Consider the following 18,257-nt stretch of genomic DNA (forward strand, 5'->3'; position numbering starts at 1 on the left):
TGTTAAAGTTGCATCGATGTTTTCGTGTACATTCATTAGAAAAGGAAAAAAAAAAATCTCATGACTTGTTAATAAGTGAGCCTGCTCCAGCTGACCAGAATTTTTGTTGGGATTAACGCGAGTCTGGATCCACAGGCTTAACGAGGGCATTCAGATATGTATATCCACCACGAGTCCTTTGGCCCTATGGCTATTTAATACAGGGCAGGACTGGACAAAAGGAGGCTGGTTAGGGTGCTGTCCTGCCCGTGGGAGAAAGGAGTTCAGAGCCTCTGGAGCTGAAGACAGAATTGAGTTCAGCTCTTCTATGCTCTGCCCCATTACTTATGTTCCTCTGAGGACATAATCCAGGACGTGTCCTCCTTACACACCCAACAGAAAAATGAAGAAGGGTGAGGAATTGGTAGAAATCTCAAGTATTTCACCCCTCCAAAGGGTGGGGGTTTTGATAAAACATTTCACTGGTATCCACACGGTACTGGCAAGGCTGAGGCACCTCTCAGTGTGTCAAAGTGCACAGCTTCTGATGTCATGGGAGGTTCAATCTAGGAAACACGAGCTCTGATGAGTTGTAAACCCCTTCAAGGTCAGGCTGGGGACGTGTTTTGGATGTGAATGCTGAAGTCCTGCAATGGTGCTAAGGCAAGCTAAAGGAGTGTCATACTCTGCATTAGTATCGGCCTTAATGAAGGCACTGTAATGTCATGCATTTCAGTTAATTAGTCATAAGCAAAGGCCAACATGCGTTTGGCAATATAGAAATAGAGGACAACAAAAATGATCAGAGAGATGGTGTCACTTTCATCACAAGGAGAAACTAAATAGGCTAGAATTTTTCACGCTTGAAAAAGTGTTGATGCGTAGGTGTTTGCTGTGCAGAGTGTGAAAAGGAAATGACTAGCCACAGAGGACACCCCAAGTCAAAGTATTTGTTCCGTGTTTCAAAGTTAAATAATCAAACTTCTGCGTCCTTCTGGCCTACGCAGATTTTGTGTCAGTGATCACAAGAAGTGGCTAGACAAACTAAGGACAAGTTTGTCTGCTAGTGACGATTAATGGCAATACTCTGCTTATAAAGTCTGGCGCGTGACACATCTAAGCAATGGATTGCCTGAAATTTGAGTATACGTCTGGGGAAGGCCTGCCACAGTCGACCTGTCTCCTGTGCATTTCCTTCCTGGCTTCTGTCAATGTCAAGACGTTGGGTGAGATGGACTCTTAGATCTGTCCCAGTGTGATGCTTTGTTTGCTGTACAATGTGGAGCAGCATGACAGATCATACCCAAAGAGCTTAAAAGCAAGAGATAATAGATAGTTTTGAGCAGACTTGATTCTTTCCAGTGTTTGTTCACCCTTCTTTTCACTCTCTCTTCTTGCTATCCTGCAGTAACAGCAACTGCCTGCCTGTGCGGAGGGCAGCTCTATAGCTGTGTTTTGCGAGAGGGTACCAGTAATTGTCAAAAGGGCAAGATGATTTACATTGTTATTCCTGTCTGTTCCCTACCAAGTGTCATTTTGCATTACTGTATTGCTATATTACAAGCTACAAATGAAAAACCTGAGGAATGGATCCCCGTGTCTCTGAAGAAGCACCATGGATGGAAGCAATTTGCTTCCATCAGTAAACATAGCAGGCTTTGGCTACGAGGTTCTTGCTGTCAGAAATCTGATTTATTTTCTACGCAGTGAGACAATACAGATGGTTGTTAATGTGACTGCATGGAACTGGCCTGTTTGATGAACCCCAGCTGGGTGACACTGGTTAATTTAGCCAATTAACCTGTATTAGGCGAGCTCCCATAGCGTTACCTCCATGCTGAGGATGACAGTGGTGAGTTGCACTCAAGGATGCTGTCAATGTGCAACATGAGAAGTTAAGAGGAGGAAAATTAATTACGTTTTTCCTTCATTATATGTTTTGTATTTCCTTTCTGTCTGATACGGTGTGTATCTCACTAGCTGTCCAGTGGCTATCAGCAAGCAACCTGTACTATACTTGCCAGCACTGTTGGCCATGTAGGAAACTACAGCGGGACAGGGAACTTGTCAGACTGCTGGCGTGTTGGTCTCTTCTTCCGAAGACTGTGGCACAGGTCTCTTTCTGAAGGGTGTTGTGAATTCTGTGTAAAATATACACAGTTTTTGCCTAATTCCTTCTTTCTCTGCTGCTGCAACCAAAGGTACTGGTCAGAGAGGCAGTCCATCTTTCCTTTTATTCACTCTGATGTTTACTAAATGTCACAATTCAAATCCTAACTAATCCTGTTGCTAGACATAGCTGTACTTGCTGGTTGTACTGACACTTGCATTTTTGTTTCTTTTGCTACAGACCCTTTGACACAGAGAACCTGTTTTTGTCACCTGGAACCACTGCCAAGTTTTCTGTGGGTAGCAGGAAGAACTCTTTATACAACTGGACCCCACCAAATACCCCCAGCTTCAGAGAGAAATACTATCTGGTGAGTATGCTGAGGAAAACAAATGCGAAGTGCAAACCTAGGATGTGATTTGTGGATTGGATTAGGCTATTGAAGAGCACAGTCAGAAATGTGGGAACATGTAACATTCTAGAACCATTGCAGATTATCTGGGGGCTTCTTTGTATTTTATTCTTATTATTTTTATTTTATTTTTAACCTGTATTAATTTGAGTTTCATTTTAGATTTTGTAGAAGAAATGAAATCCCTGCCAAATGTGCCTCTTGGCAGCCAGAACGGTGGGGATCTGGGCACATTTTTAATACTCTGCAGTGGGAATCAAACTAGGATCCAGCCTCAGTGGTCATGGTGCAGAGCAGTATCTTAGAATTGCTATGTAAAACAAGCCTTCTTCCTCAGCTCCCCTTTTTGCCAAGGGTAGCCCAAGGGAACAGAAAAGCTCTCCATGCATTCAAGAGGGTTTTAATCTAGTGGTTGTTTTATATGATCTCTATTTCTGCAATATGTCTCTAATACTGATAACGTTATATATACATTCCCCTAATAACAAGTCTAAGTCAGATTTGGTGTTGCCTCACCATGCCAGGAAACCACGGTTCTCTATCTTAGGCGGTATCTTATGCTTTTCAGTTATATATGTGCTCACGTATGCCTTTGTTTGCTGCAGTCTGTTTTGCAACAAAGACAGAACCAAGGGGATGTAAGTGAAGAAGCTCAGCCTCCCAGCATACTGAGCTATTTGGCTGCCTGTGATTTTGGTGTGCATGAGAGGAGCAAGCCTCACGATCCTGTAGAGACGAGTGAAGCTGACTCATTCAGCTCTGAGGATCTGAAAGGGACAGAGTCTAGAAATGCAACTCCAGCTGCAGACCACAGGACATTGCCATTGGTGATTATTCAAGAGGCTTGTGCAGAAGAGCAACATCCACTTCCAAATCATGCAACTCTGGACATTCTGAAGAAGACTCCGTGTGCGGATGGATTTCCAATTAACCCATCTACTTTTCTGAGTCGTGGCAAAGGCAGCAGAGCTTCTTTCAACCAGGCTAGAAATCGCCATCTGACAGAACAAGAAAACATTAGCCAGAAAAGCTTGAATGCTGCAAATGATGTAAAACTAGATGGATGTACGAAGTCGATTGATAAAACTCTCCAAGAACTGTTAAATTTGCTGAAATTACACAATGTTAGGCAAGCCCAACTGGAGAAATTGGAAGACCAAGTTTTATCTATGAGGGATAAATTAAAGGTATGGTAGTGTTTTACTCTTGGTAGCTTCCACTGCATGTAGTTTCCACTGTTACTCCTGGAACTGTAAGAATTTCATGACCCTGTAGTGGGTGGGCTTGACATTAGGATGTATCAGTGGCATGTTCCCCAAAAATAAGTTTGGCCACCAGAGGTCAGTCAGTACTCAGAAAAGGCAGCCATGAGAGCTGTCTGCGCAGAAGCACTGTGTTGCATCTCTCAGGGACAGCGTTCAAATACTATTCAGAGGTCAATAATCTGGAAAAAAAAATAAGAAACTGCATGCAGTCAAACTGGAATCTAGTCTGGGTTAAACAGAATCTGAAAAGTTCTTGGATACTACACTGACATGCAGCAGCCTGCTCAGATTGCTACTTCTGGATATGAAACAGGGAATATGACACTAATGGCAGGAGATGCAGAGAAAGTCAGCTCTTGTACCAACCTTCACAGGTGTGGAAATCCAAAAAGCAATACAAAAAGACTAAAATATTGAAGCATGCTGTGAAATTAATTAGCAACCATTTTTTGAAATCAGCAATGTACCAAGAGCTAGTTTTCCTGATGGTTTGATGCCTGCAAATAACTGTATTTGTCCCTCCATTCTATCAACAGCTAAAGACACTTCATCACAAACGTTCATCTATGGAAAGTTTAATGGTGGAGACAGTGCTGGAAAGTTTTGACTTTTTAAACGCTGACTGCAGTGCTGATGAGCTTTCGTTATTTGGAAGCATAAGAACAGCCAGTATCAGGTAGGTACCTGCAGCATTTTATTATAGGGGACAAGGAAAAGGGGAAAGCAAGGCTGATCCCAGGGACACTTACTTACTGATAGACTATGCTTGGCTAGGTACGAATTGCACAGAGCTGCTAATGGTATGAATAACCAGGATAGAAACAATTTTTTAAAAATTATTTTTGAATGCTCTGAGGTTCATTTCATTCATTCAACAGCACATACAATGACAGCACGTTTCAGTCCCTGGGCTGTGACATGAAAACAGAAACAAGAGGTATAACTACTGGTGATGACAACTTAGATGTACTTTTGATAACTCATCTGAAACTGTGCAAAGCTCTCTTGCAGGTAAGAAATAGCCTATGGGTTTCCAGGGCAGTGGTTCAGGATGGCAATCGTGTCCCAGCAATGCAGCGTATACATGTATGTGGGCAGATCACATCATACAAAGGTCATACAAAACCACTGCCTTTTTTCAGCCTCTTGGTTTTTATGAAGCTCTAACAAATGCTTCTGTGTGCAAAGCAGGCTGCCAAAGAAGTAGGATAAATTTTGGTTCCATTGTGTGCCAATAACAGGTGATTATTATTATTATTTTTGATGAATGGAAAAACTGCTGCCTCCAGAAAGAACTGGTAGCACATAGGGAAGAAAGAATTCTTATCTCTCCTTGAGACCTCATTCCCCTGTTGATTTCAGTTAGTGCTCAAGCACATTATTGTCCTCAAAGTATCACCTCTGATTTGGGTGGCCTGTAGAAGACAGTATATCTGTTACTATTGATCTGCTACACGGTTGTCAATAGATGGGGCAGAGAAGAATTTCAAATGCTGGACAGTCTTTTCCAGGAGAACGTGATTTATTTATCCTGTTCTGCTGAGCAGCTTTGTACTCAGAAGTGATGGGAAAAGAGGCCTTTTGAGAGAAGCTGGTGTTCTCTCACAGATTTTAGAAGCTTGATTCTATGAAACAAAAACTCATTCATCTTGAGCTTGATACTGCCTTTGTTTCAGCTACTGAGATGAGCATGTTGCATTTCAGAAACTCAGATCACCAAACATAGCCCAGATTGTCCAGGAGAGCGTTTTGGAAGAAGTGTCAGAGCAGACACAAGTCCTGGGGGATGTCTTGGATACGTCTGTTGAAGAAAGTGAGTAACTGCATATTGTCAAGGCATTCCAGAGATGTGAGTTACAGGTTATGCTGTTTGAGCTTTCCCAGATACATCGGAGTTTCATTCTAGATTCCTTACAAGCATTCATATAACTAAAAAAGTTCTTACAGGTAAATTTTAAATTCTTAGAAAAAACACGTCTCGTTCAGAGGTTTGGAGTTTTCCGCTTGTGAAGGTACATAAGAAAGGATCTCTAAAATGCTTGGAAGTGGCATGCCTCTTGCTGGTAGAAGTGGAAATGGTTAAACTCACAGAAAGTTCTTTTGAAACTCGAATCAGATGACAGGAAAAGTGACTAATGAACTGAGGGGCAGTAGAGCTCTGCTAGGCCTCTCATTCAGGTCTCCTAATGACAGGTAGGTACCACAACCAAAGCTTGCTGAAATCAGTACTTGCAGATGTTTAAAATACTGGCAGCAAATCTCCAGCTTTGAACCAAGCCATCTATATAATGCAAATACAATTGATGCTGACACATCCTTCGATACGCCATGCGGTGCATAATTTCTTATGTAAAATCCAAAATCTGCTAGAGCTCACTGTTTTCCTAAAATGTGATTTTTCAGTTATTCAGAAGACTAAGAAGAAGAAGCACTATCTGAAAATCTGGAGTGATCTCGCAGAGTCTGGCAGTATCTTGTTTGCTTCGGCAGAAAGATTCCATAATGCACTGAAATACACATCGGCGCTCAAAATGAAGGAAAAATACCCTGGTCAATTAGAAGCAGGTACCAGTGCGTTCCTTGAACATGAGGCTGCTTTGGTTTCATTTTGTTGCAAGGATGAAAATTGTCCTTGTGCCTTTAAAGAACATATGTTTTAAGCAGCTTACATCTAACCAACTTTTCCTTTTCTCATTTGTTCTTTTCTGTGTTATCATTTCAGTATTGCGGAGGTTTCTAGAGCAGATTGTCACCTGCGATGGATTGCTCCCCTCTCCATACCACCAAACAGAACCAGTTACTTTATTCCAATTTTATAGCTACCTGGAGAAACATCATATTGCCAGCCTGGACAAACACTTGGGAAAACTTGCTAAAGAAGGTAATGGCAGCACTTGGCTTCTTCACTCAAATCGTCAAGCCCAGGAGCTGCTTCTTCCTCCTCAGGTTTCTGGTGAAGATAAACTTCCAGAGCAGAAAACAGTCCTACCATTGCATTGCCAATTTGTTTTGGTTTTAATTCCCCTTATAACCATGCAAGGATAGTTAGAACAGGACAGGCGTGCTTGACTCTCACATCTGACCAGGTAGAAACAAAACAGAGGTGTGAAGGAAACGTTCATCCCAAGTGTTGTAAAAAAAAAAAAAAAAAAAGGATTCTGTGATGTACTGAAGTTAGAGCAGAAACCAATTTGGCAGCAACCTACACCTAGATTCAAGGACTGAGTAGATGTCTGTAGCTTTGTGTGGCTATATCAGCAGCAATGACACAGTTAATAAAATTTCAGAGGTTAGTAGCACGTGCTTTCTAAGAAGTAGCCAGAGTCTTGCTGAAGCTTAGTCCAATAGCACTTTAAAATTTAGCCTGTACCAGAAAAGAATTATTTTTAAAATGGTCCTGATACTGGATGCATCTTTAGTTTTATTTTTTGATGCAGATGATTTATCAGGTAGGGGACTGAGGATTTGTGCATTATTAGTGAGAAAGACCTGGAATACTCTTCAAATTCAAATTGTCAATTCAGCCTCTGATTATTTTTTTTTGAAAAGATGCAAGGTTTTCTTTTCAACCAATACAGCAGGATTTTTCAAAGCTGTTTAAAAATTATTTTTCTTGATCACTTTTTCCCCTTGTTTTAGGACTATTCTGGTTGTCTTAATATCCAAATGTGCAGGAGTTCTCTTGCATCGTGTGTTGTACTTGATGCACCCAGGTCTTATAAGGACCAGGGCTTTGTTGCATCCTGTGCACTAAAATTATGAAATAATAGTCACTGCTCCGTTTGTCTGACAGTCTGGCATAGGAGGAAATGAAACAATGAAAGGGAAAGAAGACAGGATGGTCAAAGGGGCAGTCATCCTGATGTGCTTCCTGCCGTGCCTAGCTTGCTTATTAGCCATGTGAATAGCTTCATAGGCTGAAGGAGACAGAATTAGAGAGGAGTTTGTCTTGTCTTGAAAATGTCTTCATTTGTCATTTATTGAAGTTAAGTCATTTCACTTGCAGTGATGCTAATTGAGGAGCTGCAGTGCCCTGGACGGCTGAAGACTCTTAAAAAATTGAAAGGAAAGCGATTGAACAAGCTCCAACCTCTACCGCAGACTTTACGGCTGCTTGGGATTTTACAGCTGGATGACAACCACCGCGTCAGCAAAGCAGCCACATCCTGCCTCTCCCGTGCAGCAGCAAACAAGAACTTTAGGGAAAAGGTTAAAACTTACAGTACTTATCAGCTTCTCTAATTAGGTGCTGGAATACACGCAACTTGTTTTATCCTAGAATAGTACTGTTGCACTTCATCAATCTATTCTTGAACCTAAACCACAAAGTGCTCAACTGATTTCTCTGTGTCCTTTATTCAATTTCACATAGGTAAAACAGTGCTAATGTCAGTCTGAATTTGAGTGCTCAATTACGCTTAGGTTATAAAACCTTTCTTCTTATGGTTTTTTTTCTTTTTTTTTTCCTTTAGGCTCTCCTTTTTTACACTGATGTTTTAGCTGATTGTGATGCAAGACTTCAGCAAGCTGCGTGTTTGGCCCTTAAAAACCTCAGAGTAAGTATTTATAGCTCTACTTGTTTTTTGCTGTGTCTGGCAAAAACTGCTGGGTGATGAAGTGTTTATTTTTTTTTTAAGCTTGTAGGGTTACTTTTTCAGCTTCCTTTTATTTGATGAATACTTTGGCTGGCACAGTTCTAAAATACTATTGCTGTTATTTAAAAGGCAGCAGGTAGAGGGAACTGCAGTCGGCTTGGAGTGTCTCGATTTGATAGGCACAGCAAAATGGTAGAAAGGATATTTCCTAACTGCTACAGTATTGTCACAGCAGACAGTATCTGACAGGGAGACATCTAGTGTGTATGAAAATGAGCAGTGGAGTCATTTGTATATGGAGTTGGTTCTTACATTGTAACTGTAGAAATTAGAAGTTAAATCAGTTCATCTTGTTTTAATAATAGGCAATTATAGACAGAAAATAAAAGTAATATTTTTATTGCTATTATAAGAAAATGTCAGAATAGCTTTAAAGCTATCAAACAGCTACAAGCCTGTAATAAATTGTTTGCACACAGGCGATTATTGTGAGTACAGTTTCTACAAACACGTAGTCACAAGACAGGCCCCACAAACCAGTCTTGCTCTCAAATAGTCAGATTTGCAAAGCAGCTGTTGCCATTGCACAACCTATCAGTGAAGGTCCTGATTGCTTTATGGTAATTTAACAATACTGCAGCAGTGAACTGCACGCTAGAGTTTTAACACTTTTTCATGCCTTGAAAAGAGAAAGCAGCAGAAGTGAGATCGTGCTTGTAAAAATTAGGTGCAAGCTTATATGTTAGGGGAGAAAAGAAAGATCACAGTCGAAGTCAGATACAAGAAGAGGTGGGAGTTGGTTTGCAATGTGTTTATCTTGCAAAAAAAGTGTTCATCAAAATGCTTGCTGAAGCTACTGTTGCAATTTTACTTTTTTTTCAAACAGGCTATAGAGAGTATAGAGCAGGTCGCCCATCTGTGCCAATCTGAAATAGAGGAAGTTAGGAATGCTGCCCGGGAAACAACACTGTCCTTTGGTAAGTCTTGCGTACAGCTTTCAAATATAGATTCCGAAGAGTAGCATGAAATAGTGCAAAACCAGACAGGCCTGAAGCTTTACCTATGTGGTTGTACAGCATGAACACATCTGGGACAATGGAAATGTTTCGTGAACAGCTCTTTCATATACCGTTAAGTTACTACCAGTAGTAATCTTCCCCTCCTAGCTTTTGTAAAAATGACATTTGAACCTGGCAGAGTACAGTAATGCTGCTTCTAGCTCTGTGAGATTAGCTAAGATGATTTAAAGATCTTTTATAAAGCAAAACAACAACAGAATATTTCAGCCTGGTAGTCTCATGTAGCCACCTACAAACCAACTAGTTACTTCTGATTTTCCTGTTCCTATTCTCCACACTGCTCCATTCTGAATACTGGAGCCATCATAAGTACAGACAAAATTGTTTTTTACCTGTTACTTCACCTGAATTCTGTAGATACACAGTGGGGTTGACCTGGTAATGAAATGTCAATGTTCTCAAGTTACTACTGTCCAGTATGTGTACTTCTAATAAAGGCAAAGGAGAATTGTCTAGGATAAGTTTATTAAATGCTTAGCAGCTGGGGAGGATGTCCACTTATCGAGGAGATGGTTAATTTCTCTGTTCTTGCTAAAAACGATTAAGATCATGCTTAGTTCTGGGGCTCTCCAGACTTACCTCACAGAAATACTAAGATTCGCATGTATCACAAAACAAGTTTTCCAGTTGTGATGCTCCAAATTAACGTGTTTACAGAAGGCCTGATTTCTTTTTTTCCCCATGGTGTCTTCTAGCATTTTTTTAAAAACTTATTCCTTTAGAGATGTTTTTGTTCAGAGCTTAATAAGAACTCTCAGGAGTGACAAAGTCATGACAGAAATATTTCAATGTAGCACTTTTCTCAGGGTGTTTCTAACGGCTTTCTTTTCCTCAGCATGGGATGTATTTTCTTTCTCCATAGGTGAAAAAGGACGGCAAGCCTTTGAGAAAATGGACAGGATTTGCTGTGAATTAAGAGACACTGTGCAGCAAGAGGCTGAAATTGAAATCACAGTATTTTAGTAGTGGAATATGAGGAGCTAAACCATACTGTCCTCACAGCTGAGTACTGAGGATTTAGTTTGTTCAGTGTCTGGTTTACTACACCCTGCTATGTACATGTTGCGTACTGACAGTACAGTTTTGTTTCCAAAGTGGGCACAGTTTGCAATCTAAACTAAATAGACTGGAATCTGTATTTTCTCACTCTCAGCACATGATGAAATCTCAAATCGAGGTGCTGCTTGAGTTAAATCTCCATCTCACTGGAACTGGCTGCCCCTGCACAAACTAAAAGTCAAAGATGATCTATTTTCACTTAAAATATTTTATTAATTTTTGCATTTCTCTAAGAGGAAGTAAATGATCACTCTCCTACAGTCCATCTATAAACTAGCAGATAACAGCTTACTTACGTCAACTTCCATATAAATTAGAAAAATCTAGCAGCCTTAAGTGGCTACCATTTTTTTTTTTATGCAATTTAGTTGCAGAAGAAAAACTTGTTACTTTAAAAGCCATTTTTGGGGTAATCATTGCAACTTAGGCCAGGCTCGAGCAAGGCTTGGAAAGGGTAAGTACTGAGTGTATAGCCTCAGCAGTTTACAAGGGGAAGTTATTTATCATATTAGCCATGTACAGATCAGCCTGCCATATGGACAGATCTAAGTAAGTTTAAAAAAAAAAATACAAAAAGCATTTTATTTCTTTAGTCATAGACCAAGGTTTTGCATAATCACATACCCATTGTCAGGCTCCTTACTCAACACTTATTTAATGTAGTGGAGGGTAGTCACAAAGAGAAGTCTGGCTTCAGGTAAAATACTTGAAAGGGTTTGGCTTGTGTGTATATATTTTATATATATAGTACTTTTTCTATTCAGTATTTATTTGTTGAATTTCATACTTTTTTTCTAAAATTCTAATAAAACTTTTGAGACAAATTCCTGCAAGTCCTTCATGCTGGTGTTTGTCTAGAATAATGGGAACAGGGCTAAGGCAATCAACCCCTGAAGGCAGGTAAGATACTTTCTTGATACACATCCTAGCTCGATACATGGTACGTTATGTACTTCTAGCTGTGGGAAGTTCAGGCTTGCACAGTCGAAACAGGGTGGGCTGTCAGTTTTTCCCTTGAGGAGGTGCAGCTTGCTGAGATACTTCAACTCCATACTCATGAGCGCTGACTAGCAGGACCATGGTGTCAGGTCATGCTATTCCATAGCAAAGTTTGGTTAAACTTAGACGGGGCTGCTTATCCGTGGTCTAACTCTGCTTTTAATTTACAGATTTATTTAAAAGCAGGGGAACGACATTTTCCTACTTTGGTAAGTTTTCTGCTTCCCCCTAGCCTCATTCACCTAATCTGCCCCTTCACTACACTGCCTTCAGAGAACGTTTTGTATATTGTATGTGTACAGTATACCGCTTCAGTAAAAGACAAGTAAATTCTTACAGTAACATTTGAAACATTTTCCAGGAAGAAAAATAACAAACATGAGGTTAGTCCAGAGTTGCAAGTGGTTCAGAATAGAAGCCAACGGCTCTAGCACTGAGAAGACAGGAAGCGATGAGACACATGTACGTTCTTTAAAAAAAGAATTTTATTGTAACAACTAAAATGAGAACTGAAAACTTGGATGGGAAATTGAAAAACTGTACAATTTTACTCTAACCTCTGAGGTCTTTGCAGTGGCTTACACAAAAGACAAGATACCTGAAAATGTATTATACCAAAACATTTAGCTTTTTTGTTTTTTATTTTTTTTAAAAAAGTTTATTCTATGGCAATCTGTAAAAAAGAAAGACCTGATGAGTAAATATTTGCTTAAGGCATATAGCAGAGCAGCTCACTAACTTTCTAACAAGTTTAACATGGATATTTGTCCATTTTCCAAGAATAGGTTAACCAATACACCCACTTTGAAGTGCTACTGTATATACACACCCAAACTACTACATACATATACAAGACATCAAAACAAAAATGTTTACAGTTCAGTATTATAAGCCTTATACACACCTCACTGGTCTTGTGGGCTACTTCACTGTCTACCCCAGGACAGCGTCAATTCTCCTGGATTTGGAGCAGATGAAAGAAATAGCAAAGTACGTTGGCAGAAAAGGAGGGGGGGGGGTGTTCAAAACGTCCTCTGCAGGAAGCGTCTCTTACTAGAATAATTTGCAGAAACAGTGCAGGTGAATTATTCTGGATTCAAAGGAAGACGCTTTATTTTACTGTCAAGCCTAAAATTTAAAGCTTTCCTTCTTGGGAACAGCATAGCTGGGGGGGGGACCATTTCAAGAGCCTCCATTGCTGCAGCTCAAAGCATACTACTGAGATCTTGCAAAAAAGGTTTTCTTCCTCATCCTCCAGCGCAGCTCTGCAGGCAGCACAGCAAGTCATACCTAGCAATCACTTGCCTCAAGTGACCGGAGGTGAGGTGTGGATACGGCTTACTAAACACTCTGGAATGTCTGTACTATACTTACTCAGCTGAAATGAACCATGCTAAACAACCGGGTTACACTGAGTACGCAGAAATTCAAGAGGAAGTCATGCCAAGTATTAGGCGAGTACATGTTATCTGATAAACACCAAATCAATCTATCGCTGAACGAAGAGACTTTCAGCAACACCCTTTGAACCACAGCCACTTAATGATCAGTTCATGCAAATATAATTTGGGCACATCAGTAAGCAGAAATATAAGTTCTTTCACCTTTCAAGCACGTGGTATTTAATCAGGACACTAGAAGACTTTACATGCATTTTAATACAAATGATGTACAAATGTTGCTTTAGAACAATATTCTACCAGATGATGGAGAGAATAGTGGGGACAAAGCAATCACATACTGTATCTTAAATACACAGATGAGCCGTTATATATTACCATTTTTCTATACTCATTTTTCATGATTCCAATAATATAACTAAATATTGACTGATTACAACATTCCTCCTTTCCAGTACTGGTCTGACCAACAGTCTCACAGGTAAAGTATTGACTCCCAGTACTACCTGAGGATTTATTATTGTACTTGTGAAAAGCCCTTGATGCAAGCTTGACAGAACACAAAATAGAAACAACTCCCACCCCCCAGTTTACCACCTTATTCACTGAAGGAGAAGAGCTACACTACAGACAGTTTTGCAAAAATAAATATGGAGTGGAAAGAGACTTACGTAAGATACTCCATAGTGATGTCTGCACTGAGAATGGTGGTTAAGTGCTATAAATCCAGAAAGCATTTAAAGATAAAAAGAACTGATTATTAACACTGTTGCAAACCAGTTGTCATGGATTAGTTTCATTCACTACACCTTTCAGTAGTGAATTGACTCTCGTCTTCTGCCCCATGACATCAGCAAAGAAGTCTTTGCTGCTGTTGTTTAAGCAATAATAATTTGGTACTAATGCGAGGAACAGCATTGACTAAGACTGTTCAGTGCAACGCAGGCTTCCAGTCACGGTTCCACCAGTGCACCCAAACCCTTATTTACAAGCACTTTACGTTTTCACCAAGCGAAACAATTCAGATGCAGCACGGCACAGGACAAACCCACCCAACTCACGTTAGGACAGTGACAACCCTGTCTGCAGAGGCGCAAGACTTACCCACCAGCACCACCGTGTCCCACAATCACTGAACAGTGCATCTTCGAGCCAAACTAAGCCAGTATTTTAAATCTTTGCTTTAAAGAAGCAGAACACGCAAATGCTTGCATCATAAGCCAGCTGATACATTCTCAGACCAACATGTCTTCTGTTGAGCTTTTTACTTCTTAAGGAAGCTGCCACAGCATTAATTGCTCTGGATTTCTTGAAACGCTTTCCTGTTCATTACCCGCACTGCCTCTGAGCACGTTACCTCTCCAGCCGCTGGAGGAAGCATGCTATTCCTTATGAAGCAGACGTACAGATGTAGAGTGAAACTGCATTTTACATTCCAAATGATGAGGTTTAAGAACTGGTCCTTCTCAATGCCAACTGAACAGCTGCAAAATGCTGGTGGACATGTTTTGGTTGAATTTCGTTTCCCGTTTCTCTCCCTCCCCTCACCTTCTCCTAACCCAGAATATAAAAGTAAAAACAGCTTTACAAAGGATGGTGCAATGTAAATAGACATATGTGCAAGTAGAGTGCAACAAAAGTCAATGAGAAGATACACTTATTTCCAAAAAAAAGAAAAAAAGAAAAAAAGAGCTTGACATGTTGGGATACCCTGAGCAAATGCAGAAGCCTGTTTCTATAAACACATGTAAAACAATAAGCTCTTTAAGAACAGTTATGCCAAGATTAAATATATCAATACCACAGGCACTGCCCACAACTCAGTCTTTAACAGATGAAGCAAGTTACAAAACAAAACTAAAAAAACACCCAACCACAACTGCCCCCCCTCTCCCCCCCCTTCAAAAAGTTTACATTCTTCAGGTATGTGGGTTTATTTTTCTTTTTTTGGGGGAACTCATCAATATAACTCATGTATTTGGTTACAACACTTGGAGAGTACAAGCAAGTTTCACTTGTGCCTAGTTTTTCTGAAACATGAAAGAAAAAGAACTGGCTTTTTAAAAAAGGCTAAAAACAACAATGTGTTGTAATTCTATTATTTAGTTTAAAAAAAAAGAAAAAAAGGAAAACAGACTATTTGGCATTTTCTTTGCTTACTCCTGAATATTTTAAGGCCCTGAGATTAGAATATTATGTTCTTGGGACCACAGGGCTAGATAAAACCCTAGTGCATCAATTCTCTCTTAAGCCCTAACCAAAGTTCCGGCCTTGCAACCTAAGATCTATCTCCACTGAGACAAGGCTCCGATGCCTCAATTAGCTTTCTTTCACAGAAGCTTATTACAAACCGATCAAATCGTTGGTGTTTTCTGCAGGGTCATTCGTGCTGGCATGTCCATCAATGAAAACATACCCTGTAAAAAAGATAAGCCCCTGCTGTGAGGAAGGTGAACATGCATATATTCACTAGAAATGGCTTCCAAGTTGTCATCATGTTCTCGTCATCCTCTTCTAAGTTGTCTGACTTCATCGACTCTTCTTTGTGGGGCGAGAGATGCTGATTTTCACCAACAGTTCTCCTCCGAAGTTCAGTGTCTTGACTAGTGCTTAAGGACAAAGAAATAAATATTCAGTACTGGATTTTGCATTTTGGAGAGAAGCCAGGCAGACTCGACGAGAGCATGGCCTCACCCACTAAACATCACAAAGGTGGAAATCTCTTGCTATCAGGAGCTGCAGCAGATGACACACCAAAGCCTGTCCCTAATGATTACGGTTCAGGCTATTAAATTACAGGTTTAGAAGAGCGTTTGTCATCAAAAGCCACCCAGAAAGAAAGGATAGTAAACATTCAGTCTGTACCAGATGCTCAGATTACTTATGCATTCAATCCCCAGGGAAGCTCTTGCTAGGTAACCATGCTTGGGGAGTATTCTGTGCCCTTTACAGAGCCAGGTGACTTAGCTTTAATCACCACCTACTTCCATTGCTCATCACAGATCTGCCACCTGCACAGCCAGAGACAAGAACCAAACCTGTACAAAGCCACATCCAGCTTAGGGGAACATTACAGTTCTAAACCCACGCACCCGCTCAAAAAGTGAGAAAAAGGTGGAATTGTGAGTTGCTCGTGCAACCGTAACTTATGAAGAGTGGCTACACATGTTGTGATAGCTTTTAGCGATGGAACTGATGATTTCTCCACCTTTTAATGTTATTTCTGGATACTAGGCCTCCATCATGGTGACAGTATCCTGACACCCAAGGAATCTTCTAAACTGAGCAGGAACTTTCAGATCTACAGTACAACTTCTATCTGAATTTAGAAAGCAGAGCACGACCGTGCCGTGACAACCAGCAGGGTGGTAACCAGCAGGGAGATGCTTTGCATGGGGACTTCCTACACATCTGCTGACAGCTCAAGTACAGAAGTCAGCAATCTGCCATCCCAGGCACCATGTACGCGTACCTGGGCAGGAAAAAAAAGCACGCTTAAGACTGCTGCCTCTTCTTTGCTCGCTTCTGCCAGCACGTCTCCATTTCTTCCAGCCTCTCACTGTCTCATCCTTTCACACCAATCTGCCCATTACTCTCTGCTCCTTCCCCCTCCTGCCTGCACATTTCACTTCCCTCACTTCTGAGCTCACTGTCCCAAGCACGAGGACAACAGCAGTCATCAAAAGGAGGCCTCATCTTGCAGCTGCAGCACTAGTGCGGGATGAAAGAGCTCAGGAGCCCTGGCCTTTTCTAACACAAAATAATGTGTACGATAGGATGTAACTTAGCAGGGTAACAGGCAGATGCCCAGTCCAAACCAGCCTCTGCGATTAATGAGGAAGATGAGCAGTTCCAGAGGATGACTCAACTCCAGCCTCAGGCAAGTGTCTGTAATAAAATTAATCTAAGCCTCCGAGCTCTTCAGAACTGGGCATGTCTTGTGTTCATTTAGACTAAGCTGCACCAAGTCTTTCCAGGAAATCATTTATTCGCTGAAAAATCCAGATTTATACAGCAAATGACAAGATAACAGCTTTAAATCCATACTCCCCATTGGGCTCAAAAAGCATTAGCTAACATCTCACATCCCAGCAAATATTCTGGTAACAGCACTGTGTTGTCACTGAGGGAAGAAAGAGGGAGGTGCTTCTATTCTAACGTTTTTGTCTTTTGTAGCTAAGCCTCTATTCGTGCCCTATTCTATTCTATTCTACTCCCAAGTTTTCCTTTCTTTTTAGTAAAGGCGTTTGTAATTTAAGTATTTCACTTCCAGATTCTCCCCTGCTGAATCAAAAAAAATCCTGATCTAAACATTGCATCATGTTAAACGGGGAAAGGAGACACGTCCAATTTATCTCTTTGCCTCCAGCACAATTTGGGGGGAGATAACACGTTCAGCCTCTCTGCTCTGCGGAATTAAGAGGAGGTTTATTTCGAAGGAAGACTACTGGAAACACGTCTCACTAATCTCCCGTTTCCAGAGTCACACACTCCCCCACTGGTCTAGCTAAATAAAATATATCAAGTCTGCCAGCTGCATCTGTTGAAAAGGCCTTAGAGTTCTGTGGAGAATAAAAAAGTTTGATACTTTTATTCCAATATTCCTGTGAGAAGCTGAATGTGTCTTCTTAGGAGACCATCTAGTGGGGGAAAATTAAACTTCCCCTTGATTATCCCTGGTGGGATTTGCCTAGCTGTTTTGTTTTTTAATTATTATTTTTTATATACTTTTAAATGTTTACTCTTTATTCTGTGGGGCATTCAGTTGGTTGTTCTGAATAAAACTAGTTAACATGCAGGATGCCAGCAACACCAAGGCATGCTAACTTCAACCAGCTCCATACCACACCAATAAGGCAGGAGTGACATCTAGTGGTTAAGCTTGTAGGAACCTTGGCTTCTCTGTTGTACATCACAATGACAGGTAGGAAAGTTCTGTGCTCAAGAGCCCCTTCTACTCCTTTCATCAAAAGTAGCTTTGCCTATAATTACTTTCACATTTCTAAGTGCAATGAAACCTAGTCAGCCTTGCTTTCAGCTACATGACTAATACTGCCACTAACTAGTGAATGTGCTCCTCTGTAACTTAACACATACACCGCAAGTAAATTTAGACTAAACCACCCCATTATGCTGTCACTTGTTCATTAACTATAAGCAGGATCCCATAAATAGCCCTAGTTTATGGGTGAAGTTAAAAAGAAAAAGTGTAAGGCCTTCACTGAAAAGGAGCCACCACAGATTTTGTTTCAGAACTGCTATTACACTAACTCAATCAAGGATGTTCTGTTCAGAACCTGCTGTACAAAATGCCATTTACGAGCAAGCTTCTTGTAACTTCTTAAAGCCATAAGGCAAC

At 40.7% G+C, this 18,257-nt stretch overlaps 2 protein-coding genes across 8 annotated transcripts in view; one reads left to right on the forward strand and one right to left on the reverse strand.

Annotated features, from left to right (window-relative positions):
• RIPOR3 (RIPOR family member 3) overlaps nt 1–11,323 on the forward strand; it is a 58,619-nt gene extending 47,296 nt beyond the window's left edge. For all 6 annotated transcript variants that reach the window (XM_083801401.1, XM_083801400.1, XM_083801402.1 and 3 more), the window contains 11 exons: nt 2,330–2,459; nt 3,107–3,688; nt 4,303–4,442; nt 4,645–4,777; nt 5,471–5,579; nt 6,170–6,331; nt 6,489–6,647; nt 7,773–7,975; nt 8,239–8,322; nt 9,248–9,338; nt 10,303–11,323. In XM_083801401.1, coding sequence (XP_083657527.1) covers nt 2,330–2,459; nt 3,107–3,688; nt 4,303–4,442; nt 4,645–4,777; nt 5,471–5,579; nt 6,170–6,331; nt 6,489–6,647; nt 7,773–7,975; nt 8,239–8,322; nt 9,248–9,338; nt 10,303–10,403 — 1,894 coding nt within the window. In that variant the 3' untranslated portion in view covers nt 10,404–11,323. The remainder of the gene's footprint in view (nt 1–2,329; nt 2,460–3,106; nt 3,689–4,302; nt 4,443–4,644; nt 4,778–5,470; nt 5,580–6,169; nt 6,332–6,488; nt 6,648–7,772; nt 7,976–8,238; nt 8,323–9,247; nt 9,339–10,302) is intronic.
• Nucleotides 11,324–11,963: 640 nt separating this feature from the next.
• Nucleotides 11,964–18,257, reverse strand: part of PTPN1 (protein tyrosine phosphatase non-receptor type 1) — a 44,975-nt gene continuing 38,681 nt past the window's right edge. For both annotated transcript variants that reach the window (XM_083801412.1, XM_083801413.1), the window contains exon 9: nt 11,964–15,507. In XM_083801412.1, the coding sequence (XP_083657538.1) occupies nt 15,300–15,507 (208 nt within the window). In that variant the 3' untranslated portion in view covers nt 11,964–15,299. The remainder of the gene's footprint in view (nt 15,508–18,257) is intronic.

The sequence above is a fragment of the Anser anser genome (genome assembly GCF_964211835.1).
Source record: "Anser anser genome assembly, chromosome: 16".
Classification (NCBI taxonomy): Eukaryota; Metazoa; Chordata; class Aves; order Anseriformes; family Anatidae; genus Anser; species Anser anser.